Consider the following 25,960-nt stretch of genomic DNA (forward strand, 5'->3'; position numbering starts at 1 on the left):
GGGGAGTGATGGGGGAGGGAGGGGGGGGGGGGAGAGAGGGGGGGGGGAGGGTGGGGAAGAGAGGGTGTGGGGGGGAGGGGGGAGTGTGGGGGAGGGGGGGGGGGGGGGAGGTGTGAGGGGGGGGGGAGGGGAGGGAGAGGGGGAGGAGGGGGGGAGGGGGTGGTGGGGGTGGGTGGGGGGGGAGGGGGGGGTTGAGTGGGGGGGGTGGGTGGGGGGGGGGAGTGGGGGGGGGGTGGAGGGGGGGGGGGGGGGGAGGGTGGGGGGGGAGAGGGGGAAGGGGGTGGGGAGGAGGGGAAATGAGTGGGTAGGGGGGGAGTGGGGTGGGGAAGGGGGGGGGGGAGTGGGGGGGAGGGGGGAGTGTGTGGGGGAGGGGGGAGTGTGTGGGGGAGGGGGGGGAGTGTGTGGGGGAGGGGGAGTGTGTGGGGGGAGGGGGAGGTGTGGGGGGGGGGGAGGGGGGAGGGTGAGGGAGGTGGGGGGGAGGGGCGGTAACTTTGCGCCGTCAACCAAACTCGCTGGCGCCGAAGCCCCGCCCCCTGCCGCCATTTGTTACCGGGGGCTGACGTCACAGAGGACGCGGGGCGGGGCGAGGTGGGTTGGGGCGGGGATTGGAGGAGGCGCCGCCACTCAGCGCGGGGAGGGGGGGCGGGGCGGGGGGCAGCAGGGTTGTTGGTTGCGCGCGCGCGGGGGGGGAGGAGGCGTGGAGCGGACGCGGGCGGAGCAGCGGCGGCAAGATGGCGTTCACGCTGGCGGGCGGCGGCAAGAAGAAGGTCTGCTACTACTATGACGGTGAGGCCGGGGGATGGAGCCCGGGAAATGGAGGCCGCCGGTTGTGGGGGTGGGGGTGGGGGTGAGGAGCAGGGCCCGAGCACGAGCACGACGGCCTGATGCAGAGAGGGACCCCACCTGCACCCCACCCCCACACTCCCACACACACCCCCCCTCTCCCACCCCCCCACACACACCCCACCCCCTACACTCCCCCTCCCCCACACCCCCCTCCCACAAACAACCCCCCCCCCCCACACCTCCCCCCCCCCCCCCCCCCATGCCCCACACCCCCCCTCTCCCCCACGCCCTCCCTCCCCCCACCCTCCCCTCACCCCACACTCCCCCCCCCCACATCACCCCTCCCCATGCCTCCCACGCCCCCCACCCCCCTCTCCCCCGGGCCCCAGGTGTGGGCTGCCTTTCTTTGTCTACAATATTCATATTGAGCAGGTTTGAATATTGCGCTGCATTTAAAGGAGTCTGCTGCCTTCTACAGTTTTGTTACTGGGTGAAGTGTGTCCGGAGCTTGGGCTCCTGCTGAAGATGTCCCCACCTAGAACGGCAGCCATCCTCTCTCCCCAGAGAGGCACCTGACCCGCTGAGTTACTCCAGCACTTTGTGTCTATCTTTGGTATAGACCAGCATCTGCTGTTCCTGGTTTCTTAATCAAGGAAGCCCTGGAAAGACGATCTCTGCCTGTGGGGAATTGAGTGAAAGATATATAGTGCCCTCCTCATGTTTGGACAAAGACCCATCATTTATTTATTTGCCTCTGTACTCCACAATTTGAGATTTGTAATAGAAAAAAAATCACATGTGGTTAAAATGCACATTGTCAGATTTTAATAAAGGCCATTTTTATACATTTTGATTTCACCATGTAGAAATTAAAGTTGTGTTGAATGGATGGCGGGGTAGACTTGATGGGCTGAATTCCCTAATTCTACTCCTATCACTTATGAACTGCAGATAGATAGATAGATAACGCAGAAGTGTAGTGGAAGGAGTTTCCTTGATCCACTCTTCAGTGCCAATCACGTTAGGGTCGAGGTAAATAATAGTGTGTGTGTGGGTGGGTCTGTCTGTGTGTGGGTCTGTGTGTGTGTGGGTCTGTGTGTGTGTGGGTCCGTGGGTGGGCCCGTGGGTGGGTCTGTGGGTGGGTCCGTGTGTGTGGGTCCGTGTGAGGAGAGGTACACATGGGGACATTGGTCTGTGAATGAGAAATAGAATGGGACAAGAGAGAAGATGAGATGAGGACAACAGTTTAAGGGGCAGCTGGAACAATAGACAATAGGTGCAGGAGTAGAGGCCATTCGGCCCTTCGATCCAGCACCTCCATTCAATGTGATCATGACTGATCATCCACAATCAGTACCCCGTTCCTGCCTTCTCCCCATATACCCTGACTCCGCTATCTTTAAGAGCCCTATCTAGCTCTTAAAGACACATAAGCAAACACTGCAGCAACTAAATTGTACCTCGTCTACCTCATATTTTGGAGTGCCTGCTTCAAGAACATCTCAGCCAAAGTTTGCTTCTAATTAAGATAGACACAAAATGCTGGAGAAACTCAGCGGGACAGGCAGCATCTCTGGATAGAAGGAATGGATGATGTTTCGGTTTGAGACCCTTGTTCTGACCTTTCTAGTTCAGATGAATGAAGCAAATGGTGGCGTTTAAAGCTGGTGCACAATGCTGAGCGTGATGGGTTTGTGTTCACCAGCGGTGGACCACGGATGTGTAGCCTTTGGGGAGGGCACAGTACATGCTCACCAGGTTGGATAAATCTGCAATATTTTCTTTGGAGCGACGGAGGTTTTGGGAAATCTGAGGATGTATGTAAAGTTAGGGTAGACAGTCAGAACCTTTCTCCCTGGTGAAAATGTCAAAGACTAGAGGACTCCACTTCAAGGTGAAAGGGACAAAGTTTGAAGGACATGAATTCAAGAAGATAAATTTAAGCAACAATCTAATTTTCTTTCATCTTGTTGGCAGGTTTGGATTTCTTTTAGATATTTAGTGTCAGTCTTAAATGTAACTGAATTTTCTCCTGCCCTTGTGCCTTTAGATTATTTCTGGTTCGGAGTCAACTGTGGAATGTACAGAGATACTAGTAAAATATTTTGACGGTTTTGAGTTTGGCAAATGTGAGCAATATTTTGTCTAGTCAGTGTTTAATTGATGGCAAAGTAGTGGCACTGAGGGTAAAAGCAGTGCTTGCTGTTGTCACTCATAGAGATTCAGAAAGTCACGAGATGGCAGATGCTGAAGTCTTAAGCAAAAACAAACTTGGAACTCAAGCTAAGCAGCATCTGTGGGAGGGAAATGGAAACGTTATTTTGGGACAGAATGTTTCTTTAGACGACCCCTCTGAAGAAGGGTCTTGACCTGATAACCTTGTACATCTCCCTTCAGAGATGAGTTCCTCCAAAAGATTATATTTGGATGGATTCAGATTGGTCCCAGGATCTGTGGTCCCAAATGAAGAAATAGAGCTCAAATTTCCATATGTGATTGATATTGAGAAATGCGTGTTCCTGCTGTGTTACTTTTTGTCGTAGAGCCTGCTAATATTCAATCTGAGATACCGCTACAAGTGTCTGGGAGTCTTGGAGCACAAAATAAACTGCTGGAGGAACTCAGTGTATCGTGGGGCATCTGGCGGGGGGGGGGGGGGGGGGGGGGGAAATTATCAATGTTTCAAGTCAAGGCCCTGCATCAAGACTAATACCGGGCTTCAACTTGAAACATCAGCAGTTCCTGTCCCCATAGATTCTGCTTGACCTGCTGATTTCATTCAGCCATTTGTTTTACTCACGATTCCAGCATCGGCAGTCTCTTTTTGCTGAGATATTGTGCTTGAGTTGGTGTCATCCATGCTGCTGGAGATTCTGTGTTGTATTGAGCTGCTGTGTGGAGAGAGCTGGAAAAAGTGCTGAGATGTTCAGGGATTGGAAAAACCAAATTGGAGACTATTGAACACATTGGCCGACTGGGTAATAGAGCAAACGTTCGTGGTTCCTGGTGAGACCATTTTTTGGCCGATGCCCCACCCTAATCACCTCTCCGTTCTTACCTGATGGCCCCGGAGGCGTTTGCCCCCCCCCCCCCCCCCCCACAGTGGTGATATATAATTCTTATAATTTAAAAAGTGAACTCCGTTTCAGCTGAAGAAGCTTAAAACGCCAATACCTTGCGTTTAAACAAGCTTCAAAAGAACATGGCATCCAGGAAAAAGAAAAATGAAATAAACAAAAGACAGTTAAAGTTCTGAGCAAGAAATTACTAAAAAAATATTTAAAAAAAAAGAAAAAAACATTAGGTGGAAATTGCCCCCCTTAAAAATCAAATTGCCCCCTGTTTGGAACCACTGGTCTAGAGTCAATAGCTTGTGCCAGAAATGGACTTAAATGGTTGGGATGCCCTTTTCTTCCAAAGTACTTTCATACTTTGTTGATGCAGCCCAGACCATCACACAAACCAACCTCTCTTCCCTTGACTCCATTTGTACCTCACGTTGCCTCGACAAGGCCAGCAGCATAATCGAGGATGAGTCTCACCCTGGCCACTCCCTCTTCTCCCCTCTCCCATCAGGCACAAGGTAGAGAAGTGTGAAAAAGCACACCTCCAGATTCAGTGACCAGCTGTAATCAGGCCATCATATCATCAACTAAGACGTCCTGAGCTACTTCCACCTCATTTAGAAACCCTCGGACTATCTTTGATCAGACTTTACTCGACTTTATCTTGCGCTAAACAGTATTCACGTTATTCCCATTATCATGGCTCGATTGTAATCATGTACTGTCTTTCCACTGAGTAGTTGGCACTAATATAAGCTTTTCACTGTACCTCGGTACACGGGACAATAAACTAAACTGAAGTCTGACGAAGTGTCCCGATCCGAAACGTCACGCATCCCTTCTCTCCAGAGATGCTGCCTGTCCCGCTGAGTTACTCCGGCATTTTGTGTCCACCTACAATAAACTAATCTTTGAGTTGTTATTTGGTTGAAATTTTAACAAGCGATGTTGGAGTAAATAAGTTGATTATTCAAGTATTCAGGTGAACCTCAGACAATGACATGCTTTATGAGCTCAGTTGTGTGGTGTGGATGTTGTAGTCCACCTGGCTTGTGCAGCCCCCCATCCTTCTCTCTCCAAAATGTGGTCCTGTTATCAGATGAATTTCTAGTCATCTTTCCTTTACCCACATATTCACTGTGATTATCGTCAGATTCCTGTACTCCGTGATGCAAGACAGGAAAAGCAATCCTGACGTTGCAAAATCAAAACAAAACGTTGAAAATACCCAGCAATCAGACTAGATGCTTCAGCTCTCATAAAGTACCTTCTCCTGACTGTTTCCTGCCGTCTGCCATTTGCTGGCTGGACTCATCCCTGCTGTTAGTAGTAATGTAGAGGCGAGGTCTAGTTATGCACCCTTATTGCTCCATGTTGCAGGCACTCTTGTCACTGGTATCACCACACCACCATGCAATTGCTTGTGATGAGATCGCCTGCCTGCTCCTCCAACTAATTATTGCAGTCACAATTGTTTTCCTGTTCCTCTCTCTAGAGGTATAATATGAGAGGGTTAGATTGGGTAGATGCACAGAGTCTCTTGTCCAGGGTAGGTGAATCGAGGGCCAGGTATGGGCTTAATGTGAAGGGGAAAAGATTTAATAGGAATCTGAGAGGGTAACTTTTTCACACACAGTGTTGAATCTGTGGAATTCTTTGCCACAGGCTGTGGAGGCCAAGTCAGTGGATATTTTTAAGACAGAGATAGATAGATTCTTCATTAGTACGGGCATCAGAGGTTATGGAGAGATAGGCAGGAGAATGGGGTTAGGAGGGAGAGATAGATCAGCTATGATTGAATGACGGAGTAGACATGATGGGCCAAATGGCCTAATTCTGCCCCTATCAGTTGTGATCTTATAATCATGGAACAAGCTGCCAGAGGAGGTAGTTGAGGCAGGAACTATCCCAACAGGTCCATGGATAGGACAGGTTTGGAGGGATACTGACCAAATGCGGGCAGGTGGGACATGTTGGCTGGTGTGGGCAAGTTGGGCAGAAGGGCCTGTTTCCACACTGTACCACTCTATGACTCTCTTCACCGCCCCCTGCCCCCCACCCCCAATTATTTGGGCGCCCCATGACAGTAAAATACTTTTGCAACCTTGCTTCTGAAGAGCTTTTCCATTTGTCAAGTCAAGTCAAGTTTATTTGTCACATACACATACGAGATGTGCAGTGAAATCCATGGAGCCTGTTATAATGTTACTTTTATTCATGCAGGTGATGTTGGAAATTACTACTATGGGCAGGGTCACCCAATGAAGCCACATAGAATCCGAATGACCCACAACCTGCTGCTAAATTATGGCTTGTACAGAAAAATGGAAATCTATGTAAGTATCATTATCTAGAAATTGGTTAGCTTTGTTTGTGCAATACATCCTTACTCCATGTTCCATCTTGTGTAATGATATGGGGTGGAGATAGTCATCTGCCCACAAGGATCACAATGCTGTTCTAACTGCTGCTGGAGCTGTAACAGTTTAAAATGGAACCGCACGCACACACACAAGTACACACACACACACGCGCACACACACGTACACACACACGTACACACACACACACACACACACACACACACACACACACACACACACACGTACACGGACACACGCACACACACACACACACACGTACACAGATTCACACGCACACACACGCTTACACGCACACCTGCACACACACACACACACACGTACACACACACACACACACACACACACACACACACACACACACACACACACACACACACACACACACACACACACACACACACACACACACACACACACACACACACACAAAGTCATTACCAATCTGACCATACACTAATAATTAAGTCACGTCAGACAAAAGCCTGTAATCTCTTTTACAAACCCAATCAAAAGCTTTTTTCTTTTTAAGCAGCTGGTTTATTGAAATCATCACTGTTTGTCCAACCAACTGTGTAGATTTTTAAAAGGACATAAAGTGCTGGAGTAACTCTGGGTCGGGTAGCATCTCTGGGGAACATTGATAGGTCTCGTTTCATGCTGGGATCATTCTTCAGGCTGATTTTGTTTGGGTGGGGGGGGAGCTGAGAGAGAGGAGAGGCAGGGCAACGTCTGGTGAGTAATAGGTGGATATAGGTAAAGGGGACTTTGAGAGGCAGGTGGTTAGACAAAAGCCAGAGATGAAAAGACAAAAAGACTATGAGATACGGATAGAAGAGATTGTGAAGCCAGGGGCAGGAATACAGATGGAACAGGTGTGAGCGCAGGGAAGGGAAGTGTGATTTCCCCCTCGCCTGTCTCCACCTATCACACGCTAGGCTTTGTCCTGTCCCTCCTTCCTTCCAGCTTCCCACCCTCCCCCGACAACCAATCTTAAAGAAGGCCCTGACCTAAAACGTCACCGATCCATGTCTCCAGAGATGCTCCCTGACCAGTTGAGTTACTCCAGCACTTTGTGTCTTTATTTGTAAACCAGCATATGCAGTTCCTTGTGTCCAATTGGTTAATCTATGCAGTTCCTTGCGTAGATTGGTTAATTGTGGATCAGGTAAGTGGAAATGTAAGTTTTCTAAACTGTAATCCTATTTATGTTTGCCCCAGTATTTACGAACTGGGCAGTACAACAAGCAGACTAATGAATAATAATAATAATAGTGTGTTCTGAGTTGTTGATTAGCCATGTCGTACCATGTATGTGACAGAAATATTACATTTACCCATTAATCCGTCATCATTTATTTGCCATTTAATGGCAGGATTCCTCTTGAGACCAGAGGGCAGCCAAGCATCCAGAGGGAGACTAGTATTTAGGAGATGACCGGTTTTATAGCTGGCAAAATGTCATGTTTTCTTCATGTCACCGTTAACAATTAATTGCATTTGATTTGTTTTACTACTTGCAATAAAGATTTAAATAGTAGCAGCAGTACACAGTGAAGTAGCTAGAATAGGATAGAATGCCTTTTGTTGTCATTCAAACAGTTTGGTTTGAACGAAATTGCATTTCTACAGTCTTAACATTACAAAAAAAACCAAGATCCACATTTAACACAATTTACATAAACATCCATCACAGTGAATCTCCAACACCTCCTCACTATGATGGAAGACAATAGTCTTATCTCTTCCCTTGTTCTTCTCCCGCTGTCCAGCAGTCCAACTGCAGCGTCGAGGCGACTGGGGCTCCCGATGTTAAAGGCCCCGGTGGGCGATGGTAAGTCCCGCGGCCATTTAAGCAGCGTCGGGCGATGTTAGGCCCCGCTCCGAGCCCTTTAAACCCCGCGATTCTAGCGGGAGAAGTTGCCATTGCGGGAACTCCGAAAAGCGGTCTCCCACCAGGGGCCTGCGAGCTCCCGATGTTCCTGTCCACTGGACCTGCGGCCGGAGCCTCCGAAGCTCCGGTCGGGTCACAGCCGCGCGTCACCACAGCTCTTCCCACTCCGAAGTCGGCCAGCTCCGCAATGGTGAGTCCGCAGGCTCCGCGACTGGAGGCCGCCGCCGGCTCCACGATGTTAGGCCCAACGACATCGGAGACCCGACAGGGGAAAAGTCCGGTCCCCGTACAGGGAAGAGATTAAACGGTTTCCCCCACTCCCCACATATACACAGCTAAAAAATAATAAAAACTAGAATCAACACATAAATTTAACGAGACAAAAATTAAAAAAAAGACAGACAGACTGCAGTCGAGCCGCTGCCGTTAGGTGCCGCCACACCACAGAGTTGCATGATCTACTAGCTAGGGCCTTCTCGTGTGTTCACAAAAATGCTGGAGAAACTCAGTCAGCGGGTGCAGCAGCATCTATGGAGCGAAGGAAATAGGTAATGTTTCGGGCCGAAACCCTTCTTCAGACTCGTGTGTTGCTGTGCAACTTCTGGTGCAGTAATTATGAGCGTTTTGGAGGTAAATGCATTGATTGATTTGTTGTCGTGAACCATGTCGGGACATAAAGACCTCCGAGTCCATTGTGAGAATACTGTATCTCTTCAAGAGCTTTTGGATTGATATTGCTGAAGAAGGGTCCCGACCCAAAACATCACCTATCCATGTTCTCCACAGATGCTGCCTGACCCACTGAGTTACTCCAGCACTCTGTGAAACGTCACCTATCCATGTTCTCCACAGATGCTGCCTGACCCACTGAGTTACACCAGCACTCTGTGAAACGTCACCTATCCATGTTCTCCACAGATGCTGCCTGACCCACTGAGTTACTCCAGCACTCTGTGAAACGTCACCTATCCATGTTCTCCACAGATGTTGCCTGACCCACTGAGTTACTCCAGCACTCTGTGAAACGTCACCTGTCCATGTTCTCCACAGATGCTGCCTGACCCGCTGAGTTACTCCTACTGCTTTATAATTTGTGCCAGTGCAATGTTTGGGTTGAGATTCCAAATCGGTTGTGGGTGAATGGTAAACAGTGTAATGCCCTCCAATCTATGTTCCCCATTACCTTTTATGCAAAGACATTGTCAGACCACTAAACAAACTTATTTCCTATGTTTTAAACTTTACCAGTAAAGCCCTGCTTGCTGCCTTTGTGATCCTAACAATCCAAAAAGTTTGAATTGTAATTGAATTACAAAGATTTCCGTTTCTATTTTTCCAAAGCGCCCACACAAAGCTTCAGCTGAAGAAATGACAAAGTACCACAGTGATGACTACATAAAGTTCCTGCGATCCATCCGTCCAGACAACATGTCTGAGTACAGCAAGCAGATGCAGAGATGTACGTTGCTATTTCTTTGTCTACTTCAGCTCAAGGATTTTGCATTGAATTGGTGCAAGGAAATGTAAATAAACCTGATAATTTGAATAATATTTTCAGTTTATAAATGTGGCTTATTAGCTTTCATTTTTCAGTGGGAGCCCAGGGCAAGGATCGGTGGGTGGCAGCGGCCTCTGCAGTCCGTCTGTCTTTTTGTTAGTTTTTGTCCCGTTTTAATGTAGTTTTTATTTTATTTTTTGATGGAGTATGTGTGTGTGGGGGGGGGGCGGGGGGGGAGGGGGGAAACTATTCAAAATCTTTCCCCTGCACGGAGAACCCGAGCTTTTCCCTGTCGGGTCTCCGTTGTGTTTGGGGCTGCAACGTGGAGCGGCCTCCAGCAGGAACGACCCGGGGCTCCAGTCGCGGAGCTGCGGACTTACTCACCATCGCGGAGCTGGCCGAGTTCGGAGCGGGTGGAGCTGTGGTGGCGAGCTGCTGCGACCCGACCCCGAGGATTCGGAGGCTCCAACCGCAGGTCTGGTGGACAGTGACACCGGGAGCCCGCGGGTCCCTGCTGGGAGACCGCTTTTCGGGGCTTCCGCAACGATGACTTCTCCCGCCCGAGTCGCGGGGTCGAAGAGTACCTGGAGCGGGGCCTTACATCATCGCCCGGCGCGGCTTCAACGGCTGCGGGACTTTGCTAGCGCCCGCCGGGGGCTCCAACAACAAGACCCGGAGCGCGGCCTTGCATCACCCAGCGCGGCGTTAATGGCCGCGGGACAATTGCCATCGCCCGCTGGGGGCTTTGACTCTGACATCGGGAGGGGAATGGGGAGTGCAGGGGAGAGATAAGTTTTTTTGCCTTCCATCACAGCGAGGAGGAGATGCGCTGTGATGGATGTCTGTGTAAATTGTGTTGTGTCTTGGGTCTTTTTTTCTTGTGTGTATGACTGCAGAAACAACATTTCATTTGAACCTCTATGAGGTTCAAGTGACAAATAAATTGTATTGTGTATTGTATATTGGAGACCGGTTTTACAGTTTCAAGCTATTATTGCCCCTTTCATCCTAGTGCCATTTCTGTTTCATTCTGATTATTATATTTATTATTGGTGTCCATTCCATACTGCTCCATTACAGCCTGTGACTATCGGTTAAAATTGTCATTATTGACATAGCAACAAAATTAGTGGCTTCTATAAAATATTGAAGTACATTTTAATGGTAACAGCATTTAAAATGCCTTTACCCAACCATTGTTCTGCATAGTTGCATTTTGTATGCAGATCATCTCTGTGGATTTGGAAAGATTTCACTGAGCTTTGAAAAGAACATTAATGAGAATGCCAACATTTCATTGTATAAGAATGATCAGTGTTTTTAGTTTTCCTTTTGAAGTCACTGAAATGTGGGATTTGTTTCCAGACCTTGATTTTGCATCTTGCAAGTGATGATCAAATGGCCAGTTCACCATCTCACCCCTACCTGGAAATTAACATATGGAGTGAGCGTTTAACTGCAGACAGGAGATGAGTGAATCCTTGCACTTTTCATTATTCCCCATTTCTTTACTCAAATCAGTTGTCCTGTTGAATCTGATTCATGCTGCAATTATCTGTACTTTCCATTGAGGTAGTGGCTTGCAAATCTGCCTTGTAGTAAATTCTGCTGCCAACTTCTGGCAGGAGATGTGGCTTACTAATATAATGGAGGTGTTTTGTCCAATTCTATAATATTTATCGCTCAGCATTGAAAAAGATCAGCTTCTTGTAAAAGTGCATTTTAAAACTTGTGTTTTGCCAGTCAATGTGGGAGAGGACTGCCCGGTGTTTGATGGCCTCTTTGAGTTCTGTCAGCTGTCCACTGGAGGTTCAGTCGGTAAGTGCCGTTATACACAGCTTGAAGCTCTGTGCACATATCATCTCACCTCTCATCTCGCTCTCACCCTCATCCTCTCTCAGAGGAATATAAAGATCATGAAGAGCACAGATCCTATTCCTTCTCTCCATAGATGCTGCCTCATCTGCTGAGCTTCTCCAGCATTTTTGGCTACCTTTGATTTTTCCAGCATCTGCAGTTCTTTCTTAAACAAGAGGACAGATCAGATGAATAGCCGTGGTGAAAGGGGAAAGATTTAGAAGGGACGAGGGGCGACTTTATCACACAGAGATGAAATGTATGTAGAAAGTGGCAGAGATGCAATTACAACATTCAAAAGACACTTGGACATGGATAGAAAAAGTTTGGGTGAATATGGGCCGCATGTGAACAAGTGGGACTAACTTGGGTAAGCTCGATGAACTAAATGTACAACCGCTAACATGCTGCTCGTGTTTATTGACCCCCTCCAGCAACCCACCAGCAGAGCAGGAACTCTGGACCAATTCCCTGTTTGTCTCCACTCAGCCCAAAGGAACATCTATTCTAAGAATGATTAACTTAGTGCTAACTAATCGTTGAACAGTGCCGTTTCTCGACTAGTTTAGACAGGGTGTATGTCAAAATATAAATCCGTTGGCCTGAAGAGATTTCATGAATGAAGCTCTCTGAAACATTGTGATTCCAAACACTTCTTTCCCTATTTAATATTGCATCAACAAACTACTGTTATTTCAAGTGTGATGTATGTTCAATTATATTAAATGGAATAAATGCACATTTGCTAATTTCTGCAGCTGGAGCTGTCAAACTGAACAAGCAACAAACAGACATTGCTGTTAATTGGGCCGGTGGACTTCACCATGCAAAGAAATCGGAGGCGTCCGGCTTCTGTTATGTGAACGACATTGTCCTAGCCATTCTTGAATTACTGAAGTGAGTACATCATGTAATTGGGACTCTGATACATCACGTATTGTGTTAACTACAGGTACTTTGCAATCCTTCCTTGGCCAGTCCCACATCCGGTTCTCATCAGGAACATCCGTTGAATTCAGTTCAGTTGGCATAAAATGGGAATTGTCCCAGTGCTTGACTTGTGTACAGTAGTGCACGTTAATAAGTGATAGGAGCACAGTCAGGCCAGTTATCAGCCAATGATGGAACTGGCTGGCATACTCGCGGCCTCAGTTTGGTCAAGGAAAATTTTCCAACATGCTGAAAAATTTTCCGCGAGTAAAAGTTGGTCGGCATGGTTCTTTTGACCTCGTAGTGCAGTGGTAGTGGGGTCGCCATGTAGTTATAGGCAGTCGAGGCAGCTGTAGGCAATCTCCTTTGCTGACCAGGCATTTTAATTGGCTCATTGGGGGGAAAAAACGTAAACACGAGTTTTCAGAACCATGGAAAACTGACCGGTACTGTTAAATGCCCGCTAAACTTTATTAAAACTTGTCTGGCTTCTTAAAAGTGTTTCCACTCCTCTCCCTCCCTTCTCTCCCCCCCTTTTCTCTCCCCGCTCTTTTAAAGGACTTACCGTACACTGTGCCAGCCATCTTTTACCTTCCTGTTCATCGCGGGTATCACCTTGGGTTTGCAGCGTGTGAATTTCAGACAGAGCTCCCCCGATTTCCCTGGCCCCCGCCTTTGCGATGTGTGTGTGTGTGTGCGCGTGTGAGTGTGTGCGTGCGTGTGTGCGCGCGTGTGTGTGTGTGTGTGAGTGTGTGCGTGCGTGTGCTGATGGTCGATCCAGCTCGCGGTTTTTAAGGCGAGTGCCTCTGTGCTTGAAGGTCGAATACAGTTGCTGAAAAGTCACGTAAGTGGGACAGGCTCTTTAAACAATTTTTTATATCAAACCAATTTGTTTGAATTATTTTCTGCCTTTGAAGGTATCATCAGAGAGTACTGTACATCGACATTGATATTCACCATGGCGATGGCGTTGAAGAGGCTTTTTATACAACTGACAGAGTGATGACAGTCTCGTTCCATAAATATGGTGAATATTTCCCTGGTACAGGAGATCTCAGGGTAAGAAGTATATTGCATAGTGTGCATTTTCATGTCAAACCCAGGATATTACAGCAAGTTCCATTGGATCAGGGAACTGATATTTCTGGGTTTAAACCATGGAAGGTTTTGTAGTGTGTCAGAAAGTTGTTTTTCACTGTCATGGAATAAGTAGGAAATTAAAGCTCTCACTAAAGAATTAGTGGTGAGAATGATCAGGACTGCTGAAAGCATAGTAGAGAAGGGAGAGGGAGGTGAGGATTAGAAACATAGAAAATAGGTGCAGGAGTAGGCCATTCGGCCCTTGAAGCCTGCACCGCCATTCAATATGATCATGGCTGATCATCCAACTCAGATTAAACTGAAAGAGATAGCCAGATAATATAAAAATAAATGGGACATGTGTGTCCCATCCATATGTGCTGTCGCTGATTCTCACAACATCAACATTTGGCTCATTCATGGATAAATATTAGCACCATTGTGGGAAGTGCCTCAGACTCACACTGGAATCTCTTCAATGGGCACTGCCGTTCCTTCCCTCTGGTAACTTTCTTTAAGGAATACCATTGCTTCAAATACGGCACAGATTTGGGGACAGGGGTGTTGATAGGAGTTAGCTTTGCTAATCCTAAAAAGATGCTGTTATAAACTCTGCCGAGTGAAATAATAGGCGTGGAGAAACAGAAAGATGAAGGGAGAGGGTGTCATTTGAAAGTGAAAGATATGTCCAATCTTTGCAAATTAGAGTGCATCAGGGTGTAAATATGATAAATGTGGATCATTTATGCTGAATATATGGGGCAATACGTTACACATTTGAGGTGAATCTAATAATGCTGATAAGAAAAAGGTGAAATTATACAAAAATGCTGGAAATACTCAGCAGGTCAGGCAGCATTTGTGGAGCAAGAAAGGGAGTTGTCAATTTATTGCGTCATTATCTGTGTACGTACATCTCCGCAGATGCTGCCTGGCCAATCTTTTTGCTAGTATTTTGTTTTATTTCAGTTAGCTAGCATCTGGGAATTATGGATTATAAAAAGGTGGGCTTAGTTTGATTTGGTATTATGGTCGGTGCAGATGGGATATATTTAGCTTTTATTAAATGGTAATTCATTTTTGAATAAATATTTGTTCCTGTAAATCCAGGGCGTCCAATGTGATCCATAACCAAATAACTAAAGTCCAATATCAATTTTTATCCATCCTTTGAAAATAATTTGGAAACTTAAATCATTTAATTGAGTGGCCAGATGCTTTGAAAGTGGGTTGGTAGAAGGATGGTGTGTGACCAGATTGCTAGAGTAATGGAGTTGACATGCCATGAGGGACTACAAGGATATTTACTGCAGGTTAAAATGAATGGACATGTACATGGAAATATGTGAGGAAAAACTGGGAAAAATGGATGATAAAAGATTATAATTAAACTAATAGACCAAATACACGATTAAAATTGTGTATGTGTGTAATAGCCATAAAGAAATCTGATCTTATAAATGGATGGTCTAGATTAAAAAATAAATGTGTGCTCCACGTTGGCTGGGATACTTAGTGTGTTTAGCTGAGAGATACAGCGCAGAAACAGGCCCTTCGGCCCCACCGAGTCCGTGCCAACCAGCGATCACCTACACTGGCACTATCCTACACACTAGGGACAATTTACAATTTTTACCAAAGCCAATTAACCTACAAACCTGCACGTCTTTGGAGTGTGGGAGGAAACCGGAGCACCCGGAGAAAGCCCACACAGGTCACGGAAAGAACGTATAGACAGCACCTGGAGTCAGGATCGAACCCGGGTCTCTGGCGCTGTAAGGCAGCAACTCTACCGCTGCCCAGCGTGTTGCCTCTTTATTAATATGAACATGAATATCCCTTTTCACGTTTGTTAGCGGTGCATCTAGACAACTTCTCTGATTGTATTCTGCATTTGTGTGAAGCTGATTTGCGGTTTTATTGTTGCATAGGATATTGGTGCTGGCAAAGGCAAGTACTATGCTGTGAATTTCCCATTGAGAGATGGAATCGATGATGAATCGTATGAAGCCATATTCAGACCTGTGAGTATTTTCATTAAATCCCAACTACAATTTTCCAACGCTATTTTTCTTTATGAGAGATTTGTTTGCATGTATAGCTATTTAACTCGGGTTGGACGATTGTATTTATGTAGAGTATTATCTGATCTAAATAGCTGCACCTTGGTACAGGTGACAATGATAAACCTAAACCTTTCTCTTCCTCTCCAGATTATATGCAAGGTGATGGAGATGTACCAACCCAGTGCCATTGCCTTGCAGTGTGGGTCCGACTCTTTGTCTGGGGATAGACTGGGTTGTTTTAACCTTACTATTAAAGGTACCATCATCATTTTTTAATGTACATGTTTGGTTCCACATGAATGAATGAGCTGAGGCAATACTGGGCTGATGTCCATCGTTTATTTAGCCAGGGATGTAAGTACAGGACCATGGTGGTTAAGGAGAGCTGTGTAAAGGTACCTTGCAGCCACAGGTATTTGTGAAGGTGGCCACTCACCTGGATCATTATCGGTGCATGCTCGAAGGGCCGAATGGCCTACTCCTGCACCTAATTTTTATGTTTCTATCATTCATCCCAAGCTGTTCACAATATATTGCTGTGGCTCTTGTGGAGAGCAAGTTATTTTGGGGTGTCGTTGAATTGTCCACCAGGATTTGTTGCCTTGTGTTCCTAGAATAGTTTCTCCAGTAAGTGAGTTATTGGAGGTAATTGCAGCTGCATCCTCTGAGTGAGGTTTGCTGGGGCTGGGTGTATGTGGACGTATCTGATCTACCTGTGGATCAGGACAACATTTTATCACACCTGCGCTGCTGATTACTACGGCCTTCATCATCATTAGGTCGTTGTGTGGCTTCATGAAAACGAAACATCACTTGGTTTAGTAGAAACTGCTAATTGCTGTTTTTCTACCCAGGACATGCCAAGTGTGTTGAATTTGTCAAGACATTTAACTTGCCTTTGTTGATGCTGGGAGGAGGTGGATATACGATTCGCAATGTAGCTCGCTGCTGGACATACGAGACCTCCGTTGCTTTGGATTCTGAGATTCCAAATGGTAAGCCGGTTTGATTGGAGCAAGTTATCTGGATATTCATGGCCCCAAGCTCCCTGGCACATGGAACAGGCCCTTCAGCCCACGCTGTCCATGCTAGTCTTAATGCCAAGACCAACCCTTGTCTATCTGCTCATTGTTACTGACCACCATGTATGTGACTAGCTCTGTTTGGCATCTGATCAATATATCGGTGTGCTACCCAGTCAATGGTGTCTAAAATGAGAGAGTGTTGGTTTAAGGTGAGGGAGGGGATCAGATCATACAGGATACAGGGCACCTGGAACCTGCTGCCAGAGGTGGTGAGGTCATTGTACATAGTCACAACATGTAAGAGGCATCCAGACAGGCACATGCACACCATAGCATTGAACACTGGACATGCAGGAAAGTAGGATGGATATGGATGGTCAGCCTGGGCTCAACAGGCTAAAGGGTCAGTTCCTGTCTGACTGTAATCATCTGACGAAACGCTCCAGTGAGTTAGAGGCGTTACCAGCGTAACCCAGTGAGTCGCAGTGTTGGTGCAGCCCACTGCTGCCTCACCTCTGCTTGCTTGCTTCATTCCAGGTCAGTAGCAGGGAGGGTGGTATGGAGGAGGTGGGGGTGGAATAGTCTGATTTGTGAAAGTGTGCAATGGAAAGCCGGACCCCATTGATGTTCGTTGAGGGAGCTGTGGAAGGTTCTGGAGGGAAAGCATTTGCAGTGTTGTTGTGACAGGGCAGGAGATTGGGATAGGCTGGTTCATCTTTGCACGGTGCGAATGCACCGATGGGCAGAATGGCTGTTTACTCCACTCCAACCATTCAATGAGTTGTGAATTCCTGAGTTATTGATTTTGGGTGAAAATGAATGTCCTATTAGCCGATGCTGTAATAATGCCATGTTTTGACTTTGTGCCAGGAGAGATTGATGGTTGGCCCAGTAAGTTCATTCTCACTGACCAGCTGAAGAGGAGAAATACTGCCGGACCACCCGTTCATTTTCTCCAGACGTGTGTCCAGTTTTGTGAACACGTTGTTCCAGTTTAAAAGCAGAGGGTGGTGTCAGTTTCTAAACCTTGTGCTGGAGACTACATTGTGGTTTGTTTTTCAGAACTGCCATACAACGATTATTTTGAATACTTTGGACCTGACTTCAAGCTGCACATCAGCCCATCCAACATGACCAACCAGAACACCAATGAATATCTGGAGAAGATCAAGTATGTACCCAATCAATGGTGCTGTTGTGTCACACCTGTTATTTGCATCAGCAGTATCAGCGGCACTTTCTAAACGCATTGTGCTTAATAAGTTGCAAACTGTGTCTCAGATAGAGCAGTTAAAATGTCTCTGGTGCAAATGTGTGATAACATTAGACTATCGTTGATGATTCTGGCTTCCCTGCTCTTATTATCTGTGCCTTGGACTGTAACGGCAAACCCCATGAGTATTGTATGGGACGATACTGAGATATTCAAGATGTTGAGGGAGTTCAGCGTAGGTTTACAAGGTTAATTCCTGGGATTGCAGGACTGTCATATGCTGAGAGAATGGAGCGGCTGGGCTTGTACACTCTGGAATTTAGAAGGATGAGAGGGGATCTCATTAAAACATATAAGATTATTAAGGGTTTAGACAGGCTAGAGGCAGGAAACATGTTCCCGATGTTGGGGGAGACCAGAACCAGGGACCACAGTTAAAGAATAAGGGGTAAGCCATTTAGAACGGAGATGAGGAAACACTTTTTCACACAAAGTTGTGAGTTTGTGGAATTCTCTCCCTCAGAGGGTGGTGGAGGTCGGTTCTCTGGATACTTTCAAGAGAGAACTAGATAGGGCTCTTGAAGATAGCGGAGCCAGGGGATATGGGGAGAAGGCAGGAACGGGGTACTGATTGTGGACGATCAGCCATGAACACATTGAATGGCGGTGCTGGCTTGTAGGGCCGAATGGCCTACTCCTGCACCTATTGTCTATTGACTGAAGGACCAGGGGGTTCAAAACATGGCATATTCAGAGTGCAGGTATAGAAGCAGGGAAGATAGACACAAACTGCTGGAGTAACTCAGTAGGTCAGGCAGCATCTCTGGAGACAAAGAATGTGAAGTTTCAGGTCGAGACCCTTCAGACTGAGAGTTAGTGGAGAAGGGAACTAGAGATATGACAAAGTACATAGAACAAGTGATGAGGATAAAGGAAAGGTGAAGCAGTGAGTGGTACAAAGTTCCATGTGATGCCTCTTGGGTGAAGGCTTGAACGCTGGACAGTTGGCACCACGTTATAGAAACAACATGGTGATGCAGAAAGGGTAAAAGACTGATACCTAGCCTGTGTCACACAGAGCTGAACAAAAAACACTCAAGATATGGGAGAAAAATGGCTGTGCAAAAGGCTGCAAGTGGGGAGTTTGCAGCATGCACGGACAGAGGCTTAGATCATTCACATTGCACTTTTCCAGCGAACACAAATCAGTAACTCAGTGGGTCAGGCAGCATCTGTGGAGAACATGGATAGGTGACGTTTCACAGAGTGCTGGAGTAACTCAGCGGGTCAGGCAGCATCTGGAGAACATGGATAGGTGACATTTCACAGAGTGCTGGAGTAACTCAGCAGGTGCAGCAGCATCTATGGAGCTAAGGAAATAGGTAACGTTTCGAGTCGAAACCCTTCCGGGTTTCGGCCCGAAACGTTGCCTATTTCCAGAAGGGTTTCGGCCCGAAATGTTGCCCATTTCCTTCGCTCCATAGATGCTGCTGCACCATAACTCAGCGGGTCAGGCAGCATCTGTGGAGAACATGGATAGGTGACGTTTCACAGAGTGCTGGAGTAACTCAGCGGGTCAGGCAGCATCTGTGGAGAACATGGATAGATGACGTTTCACAGAGTGCTGGAGTAACTCAGCGGGTCAGGCAGCATCTGTGGAGAACATGGATAGGTGACGTTTCACACAGTGCTGGAGTAACTGGGTCAGGCAGCATCCTACAATAATTGTTTGTAAATCTCCAGGCAGCGTTTGTTTGAGAACCTGCGGATGCTGCCACATGCGCCGGGTGTTCAGATGCAGTCGATCCCCGAGGATGCCGTGCCAGATGACAGTGGAGACGAAGAGGAGGAAGATTCTGACAAACGCATTTCTAGTGAGTCCTGGTGTTTGATACCTTGTCTTAAATTGGTGGCCGCAGTTGATTCCAGTATTAGTTTAGCTGCCCCCACTAACCAGGTTTATGTCTTGTTGGAGTGGCTATAAATTCACCTACTGAGGTGACCTCTCTCCATCCACAAGACTTCCTGCAGCCTAGCGACAGTCAGCAGCTGCATGCCTTTGGAATCTCTGGATAAAGGCTGGAAATGCTAGGTTTGTTTTGTACCATTAAAGGACGCAGAGTGAGTGCTGGAGTAACTCAGCGGGTCAGGCAGCATCTGTGGAGAACATGGATAGGTGACGTTTCACAGAGTGCTGGAGTAACTCAGCGGGTCAGGCAGCATCTGTGGAGAACATGGATAGGTGACGTTTCGGGTGGGAACCCTTCAGATAAAGTTGTTCTAACCCGAAACGTCACCTATGCATGTTGTCAAGAGATGCTGCCAGACCTGCTTAGTTACTCCAGCACTTTGTGTCGCTTTGCATGAACCAGCATCTGCAGTTCCTTGTTTCTGTGTTTCAACCCGTTCTTTGGAGATAGTGCTGTGGTTTTGGCATTTAAGTCATCATTCACATACAGTAGCTGGGCGGTTTTGTTCACCTGATTAGATGAATGTGCTGAATACATGAGACATGTTCCAGAGTTAAGCACCTGTCCGGTATTCTGCTCTTGACTAACATGTTCAGATTTTGTTGTGTTTTCGTGAGTACATGTTAGACATAACAGCTTATTGCACCTGAAGAACAATACCTTGTGCCTATCATTGGCTATATTTAAGAGGGAGTTAGATGTGGCCCTTGTGGCTAAAGGGATCAGGGGGTATGGAGAGAAGGCAGGTACAGGATACTGAGTTGGATGATCAGCCATGATCATATTGAATGGCGGTGCAGGCTCGATGGGCCGAATGACCTACTCCTGCACCTATTTTCTATGTTTCTATCGGGCACCTGGAAGATGCACACACTGACCACTGGTCTTTGGCAGGATAGAGCTGGGTCTGGGGAAGTCGGGTTGTTCAAACCTGCACACACCATTCCAGGTGGTTTAAAGTATTGAAAGGATTTGAACCCAAGCCTAACATCTAAAGGGTGTAGCATTTGCACAGTGCCAGTGAATGATGGGGGGGGGGGAGAGCTTTGGGCATCTTGCCTGCAGAGGCACCACATTGTTCAGTGTTGGGACTGACCCTATGCTTACCTGGTTCAATTCCCCACCTGTCCCCTTTGTTAACCTACTATCCACCTGCTCCCTGGCGTTTGGAAATCAGCACACGATCAACTGAAGGCTTCCTTGGTCAACGCTAGTTATCAGTGGTCGGCAGAGAATCTCAATCTGAGATTTGGTGGACAGTGAAATGTGTAGGCAGTCTAAATGCTAATAATATTAACGACATTGACTCAATGGTGCTGAGCGGCCTTCCACGTTCCCATTGCCCACTGTCATGTTTCTTTGCTGACAGTCCGTGCTTCAGACAAGAGGATAGCTTGTGATGAAGAATTCTCCGACTCTGAAGACGAAGGGGAAGGAGGCCGCCGCAACGCTACAAATTACAAGAAACTAAAGCGGGCCAAAGTGGAAGAGGAGAAGGAAGGAGAAGAGAAGAAATCAGGTTGGTGATTGAGAGCCGGCTGTTTAATTACACGCACTGTGTGCCTCCTTGTCACCATGTTAATCAGTTGGTGGATGTCCCATGTCCCTAAACCTGGCCCAACCCTCAGCCCAGTGACCAGGTCAGCAACCTTCACTCACCGTCCCTAAACCTGGCCCAACCCTCAGCCCAGTGACCAGGTCAGCAACCTTCACTCTGACCGTCCCTAAACCTGGCCCAACCCTCAGCCCAGTGACCTTCATTCCGACCGTCCCTAAACCGGGCCCAACCCTCAGCCCAGTGACCAGGTCAGCAACCGTCATTCCGACCGTCCCTAAACCTGGCCCAACCCTCAGCCCAGTGACCAGGTCAGCAACCTTCACTCTGACCATCCCTAAACCTGGCCCAACCCTCAGCCCAGTGACCAGGTCAGCAACCTTCACTCTGACCGTCCCTAAACCTGGCCCAACCCTCAGCCCAGTGACCAGTGACCAGGTCAGCAACCTTCACTCTGACCGTCCCTAAACCTGGCCCAACCCTCAGCCCAGTGACCAGGTCAGCAACCTTCACTCTGACCGTCCCTAAACCTGGCCCAACCCTCAGCCCAGTGACCAGTGACCAGGTCAGCAACCTTCACTCTGTGTGCAACCCACCATTAGTTGAGCTGACTGACTGACTGTTCTGCTTCTGTGCCTGAGCTAAAATGTTTGGCAATTCTGGTTAAATGATGTATTTCTGTTGGTTTTCTAGATGGGAAGGAGGAAGAGAAAGCTAAGGATGGTTATACAGAGAAGTTGGAAACTAAAGGGTATGCTGCTTTATTTGTGTCTAAAATATTCCAGACTTTCCAACGATGCAAAAATAAACACTTCTCAAAACTGTCGTCATTGTTCCTTTCCTGGCTTGATATTCAATGACTCTATACACTTTGTGCAATGTTTTTGTTTGGCCTCAAGTCATCTCTTGCATGCCTCTCTGGGATGCTTTTAACCCATCGTTTACCCGAGTGGCAGCTTGCCTGGTGTTTGTCCTTCAGTTGTTCTTGTTCTGCGATCAACATTTGTGTTTGCATGCTCTATGTCTTTTGCACATTGACACTGAGTGTTACATCTACATTTGGTTTAATGCATGTGCACTGACACTGTCTCTCTCTCTCGTACACACTTATCCTTGTGTAATCTTTGCCTTTGTGTACCCGCGCCTTGCTCTGTAACCTGCCTATATTCCCTCCGTTTGGACCTGTATTCACTTCCTTCAGCCTAGTATGTGCGGTTGCAACAGTGACAGAACCGGGGGCTTGGACGGGGTGAGGGTAGGAACTGGCCAGGCAATCTCTGGCAGTTAATAGCTGGGACCAGTTAGATTGGTTCCAGTTTTATATATGAACTTCAACTATAATCTGGAGTTGAAACATATGATAAACTACAAATTTAAAGTGTGCATATCCTAACTAAGCCACGAATTATCAAAAGCATTAATGATTGAAAATAATTTCTATTTCAGTAGGTCTATATGGTGGTTGTTGAGTCTCCTGTTAGATTTGTTCAGCAGGTATCTGCTGGCAGTGAGATGGGCATTAAAGAGTGGGCCAACCCATGGGTGAATTTATGAGCTGTTGGAGGGAGGGAGCTGGCAGCAACAAAAGGCTTGTGTGGACTAGTGATGTTGCAGGGTAGATACAGGGGCCAGGTTAGTGTGGACTGGAGTGGGGTTGAAGGGTAGATACATGGGCCAGGTTAGTGTGTGGACTGGGGTGGGGTTACAGGGCAGATACATGGGTAGATACATGGGCCAGGTTAGTGTGGACTGGGGTGGGGTTACAGGGCAGATACATGGGTAGATACATGGGCCAGGTTAGTGTGGACTGGAGTGGGGTTGAAGGGCAGATACATGTGCCAGGTCAGTGTGTGGACTAGTGATGTTGCAGGGTAGATACATGGGCCAGGTTAGTGTGGACTGGGGTGGGGTTGAAGGGTAGATACATGGGTAGATACAGGGGCCAGGTTAGTGTGGACTGGAGTGATGTTGAAGGGTAGATACAGGGGCCAGGTTAGTGTGGACTGGAGTGGGGTTGAAGGGTAGATACATGGGTAGATACAGGACCAGGTCAGTGTGTGGACTGGAGTGTTTGCAGGGCAGATACATGGGCCAGGTCAGTGTGCACTGGGGTGAGGTTGAAGGGTAGATACATGGGTAGATACAGTGGCCAGGTTAGTGTGTGGACTAGTGATGTTGCAGGGTAGATACAGGGGCCAGGTTAGTGTGTGGACTAGTGATGTGGCAGGGTAGATACAGGGGCCAGGTTAGTGGGTGGACTAGTGATGTTGCGGGGCAGATACATGGGCCAGGTTAGTGTGTGGACTGGGGTGATGTTACAGGGCAGATACATGGGCCAGGTTAGTGTGTGGATGGGGGATTGTTGCAGGGCAGATACATGGACCAGGTTAGTGGGTGGACTGGGGTGGGGTTGAAGGGCAGATACATGGGCCAGGTTAGTGTGGACTGGAGTGGGGTTGCAGGGCAGATACAGGGGCCAGGTGGGGTTGAAGGGGCAGATACATGGGCCAGGTTAGTGTGTGGGTGGGGTGTTGTTGCAGGGCAGATATATGGGTAGATACAGGGGCCAGGTTAGTGTGTGGACTAGTGATGTTGCAGGGCAGATACATGGGCCAGGTTAATGTGTGGACTAGTGGGGTTGAAGGGCAGATACATGGGCCAGGTTAGTGTGGACTGGAGTGGGGTTGAAGGGCAGATACAGGGGTAGATACATGGGCAGATACATGGGCCAGGTTAGTGGGGACTGGAGTGAGGTTGCAGGGTAGATACATGGGCCAGGTTAGTGTGGACTGGGGTGTGGTTGCAGGGCAGATACAGGGGTAGATACATGGGCCAGGTTAGTGTGGACTGGGGGTGTTGTTGCAGGGTAGATACATGGGCAGATACATGGGCAGATACATGGGCCAGGTTAGTGTGTGGACTGGGGTGGGGTTGAAGGGCAGATACATGGGGCCAGGTTAGTGTGTGGACTAGTGATGTTGCAGGGCAGATACATGGGCAGATACATGGGCCAGGTTAGTGTGTGTAGACTGGAGTGGGGTTGAAGGGCAGATACATGGGCCAGGTTAGTGTGTGGACTGGACTGGGGTGGGGTTGAAGGGCAGATACATGGGCAGATACATGGGGCCAGGTTAGTGTGTGGACTGGAGTGATGTTGCAGGGTAGATACATGGGTAGATACAGGGGCCAGGTTAGTGTGGACTGGGGTGGGGTTGAAGGGCAGATACATGGGTAGATACAGGGGCCAGGTTAGTGTGGACTGGGGTGGGGTTGAAGGGCAGATACATGGGGCCAGGTCAGTGTGTGGACTGGGGTGGGGTCCATAGATAATTAGTTGGGGGCTGAATGGTTGCTTTCCCAATAGTCTGGAAAATTAATGAGTTCTATAACGAGTCATAGGAAGTCTGTCAGTTGTACAGCATGAACACAGGCCCTTCAGCCCACCTTGTCCATGCTGACTAAGATGGATACTAGGCTGGTCACATTTTCCACCACTTGACTCCTTCTTTGAACTCTTCCTATCCTTATCTCTCCCAATGTTATTTAAAAGTCTATCCACCTCCATGATGGATTGTAAGAATGTGCCAGTGTTAACTGTGGAGTTTTGTGCAATTCACCAACTGTTAATGTGCTTTTCCCCCTAGAATTAAGGTGGAAGAGACCAAAACCAGCAATGCATAACTCAAGAAGGACAGGTATTGGCTCCACTTCATGCAGCATGCTTACTGTAGAGTAGCAATGTTAGATGACCCAACAAATGCTTATTTTTTTACACGGTACGATGGACCATGTAATTTATTTGTAAACACAGTTTTGACCTTGGAAGTTGTTTAATCTGTGATCTAAAGAAAGTTAAATTGTTAAGTGAAGTTGACAAAGGAGTTGTTAACCCTTTCCTGTATGTATTTTCCAGTGTGTTGCCTCCTTTGCCTGGTTGGTATTTGTTGCGCACACACCACTGTTATGTCAGTGGTGAGAACGGATTTGCATTTTTACTACCCATAATGTACCATTTGTATTCTGTGAAAGTACTGAGAATCATGTCCCCTCCCGTTAGAAGTAGTAATCAGATGGAAGATGAATATTCTATTAATTTTTTTATATATTATAAACTGGGTAAGATCAGTTGACTTGTATACTTAGGCTCCTTAAAGAAAAGTTTTCCATTAAAAAAAAAAAAAACTTTATAGTATCTTATCGCCCTACTGAAACATGGGTCAGATGCGTGTGTTTTTTATCTTGCTGCTTGTGAATTAAGTTTATTTCATTACCTTTTTTGACCAAAACTTAATTAAAATATTCACTCAAACCGTGATGTGTTGTTCTGCAAATGTGACTCTTCAACTTTGAGCGGAGGTGTTAGTGTACGACATGGAGCTACCAAAGGCTCTATGATTTTAAGAAGGAACTGCAGATGCTGGAAAATCGAAGGTAGACAAAAGTGCTGGAGAAACTCAGCGGGTGCAGCAGCATCTATGGAGCGAAGGAAATAGGCAACGTTTCTGGCCAAAACCCTTCAGGAAGGAAATAGGTAACGTTTCGGGCCGAAACCCTTCCGGGTTTCGTCCCGAAACGTTGCCTATTTCCTTCGCTCCATAGATAGCTCTACTTGCCCATGGGTTGGGAATTACTGTTTGTTT

At 47.2% G+C, this 25,960-nt stretch overlaps 1 protein-coding gene across 1 annotated transcript; it reads left to right on the forward strand.

Annotated features, from left to right (window-relative positions):
- Nucleotides 1-671: 671 nt before the first annotated feature.
- On the forward strand, nucleotides 672-25,635 carry hdac1 (histone deacetylase 1). Its single transcript, XM_055656674.1, has 14 exons — nucleotides 672-786; nucleotides 6,075-6,187; nucleotides 9,468-9,585; nucleotides 11,368-11,442; nucleotides 12,240-12,378; nucleotides 13,329-13,470; nucleotides 15,423-15,515; nucleotides 15,705-15,813; nucleotides 16,412-16,552; nucleotides 17,645-17,753; nucleotides 19,539-19,669; nucleotides 21,135-21,284; nucleotides 22,014-22,071; nucleotides 24,965-25,635. Exons 1-14 carry the CDS (start codon nucleotides 732-734, stop codon nucleotides 24,999-25,001), a joined length of 1,470 nt encoding a protein of 489 aa, XP_055512649.1. The 5' UTR covers nucleotides 672-731; the 3' UTR covers nucleotides 25,002-25,635.
- The last annotated feature ends 325 nt before the right edge of the window (nucleotides 25,636-25,960 follow it).

Source organism: Leucoraja erinacea, chromosome 26 (assembly GCF_028641065.1).
Source record: "Leucoraja erinacea ecotype New England chromosome 26, Leri_hhj_1, whole genome shotgun sequence".
Lineage (NCBI taxonomy): Eukaryota > Metazoa > Chordata > Chondrichthyes > Rajiformes > Rajidae > Leucoraja > Leucoraja erinaceus.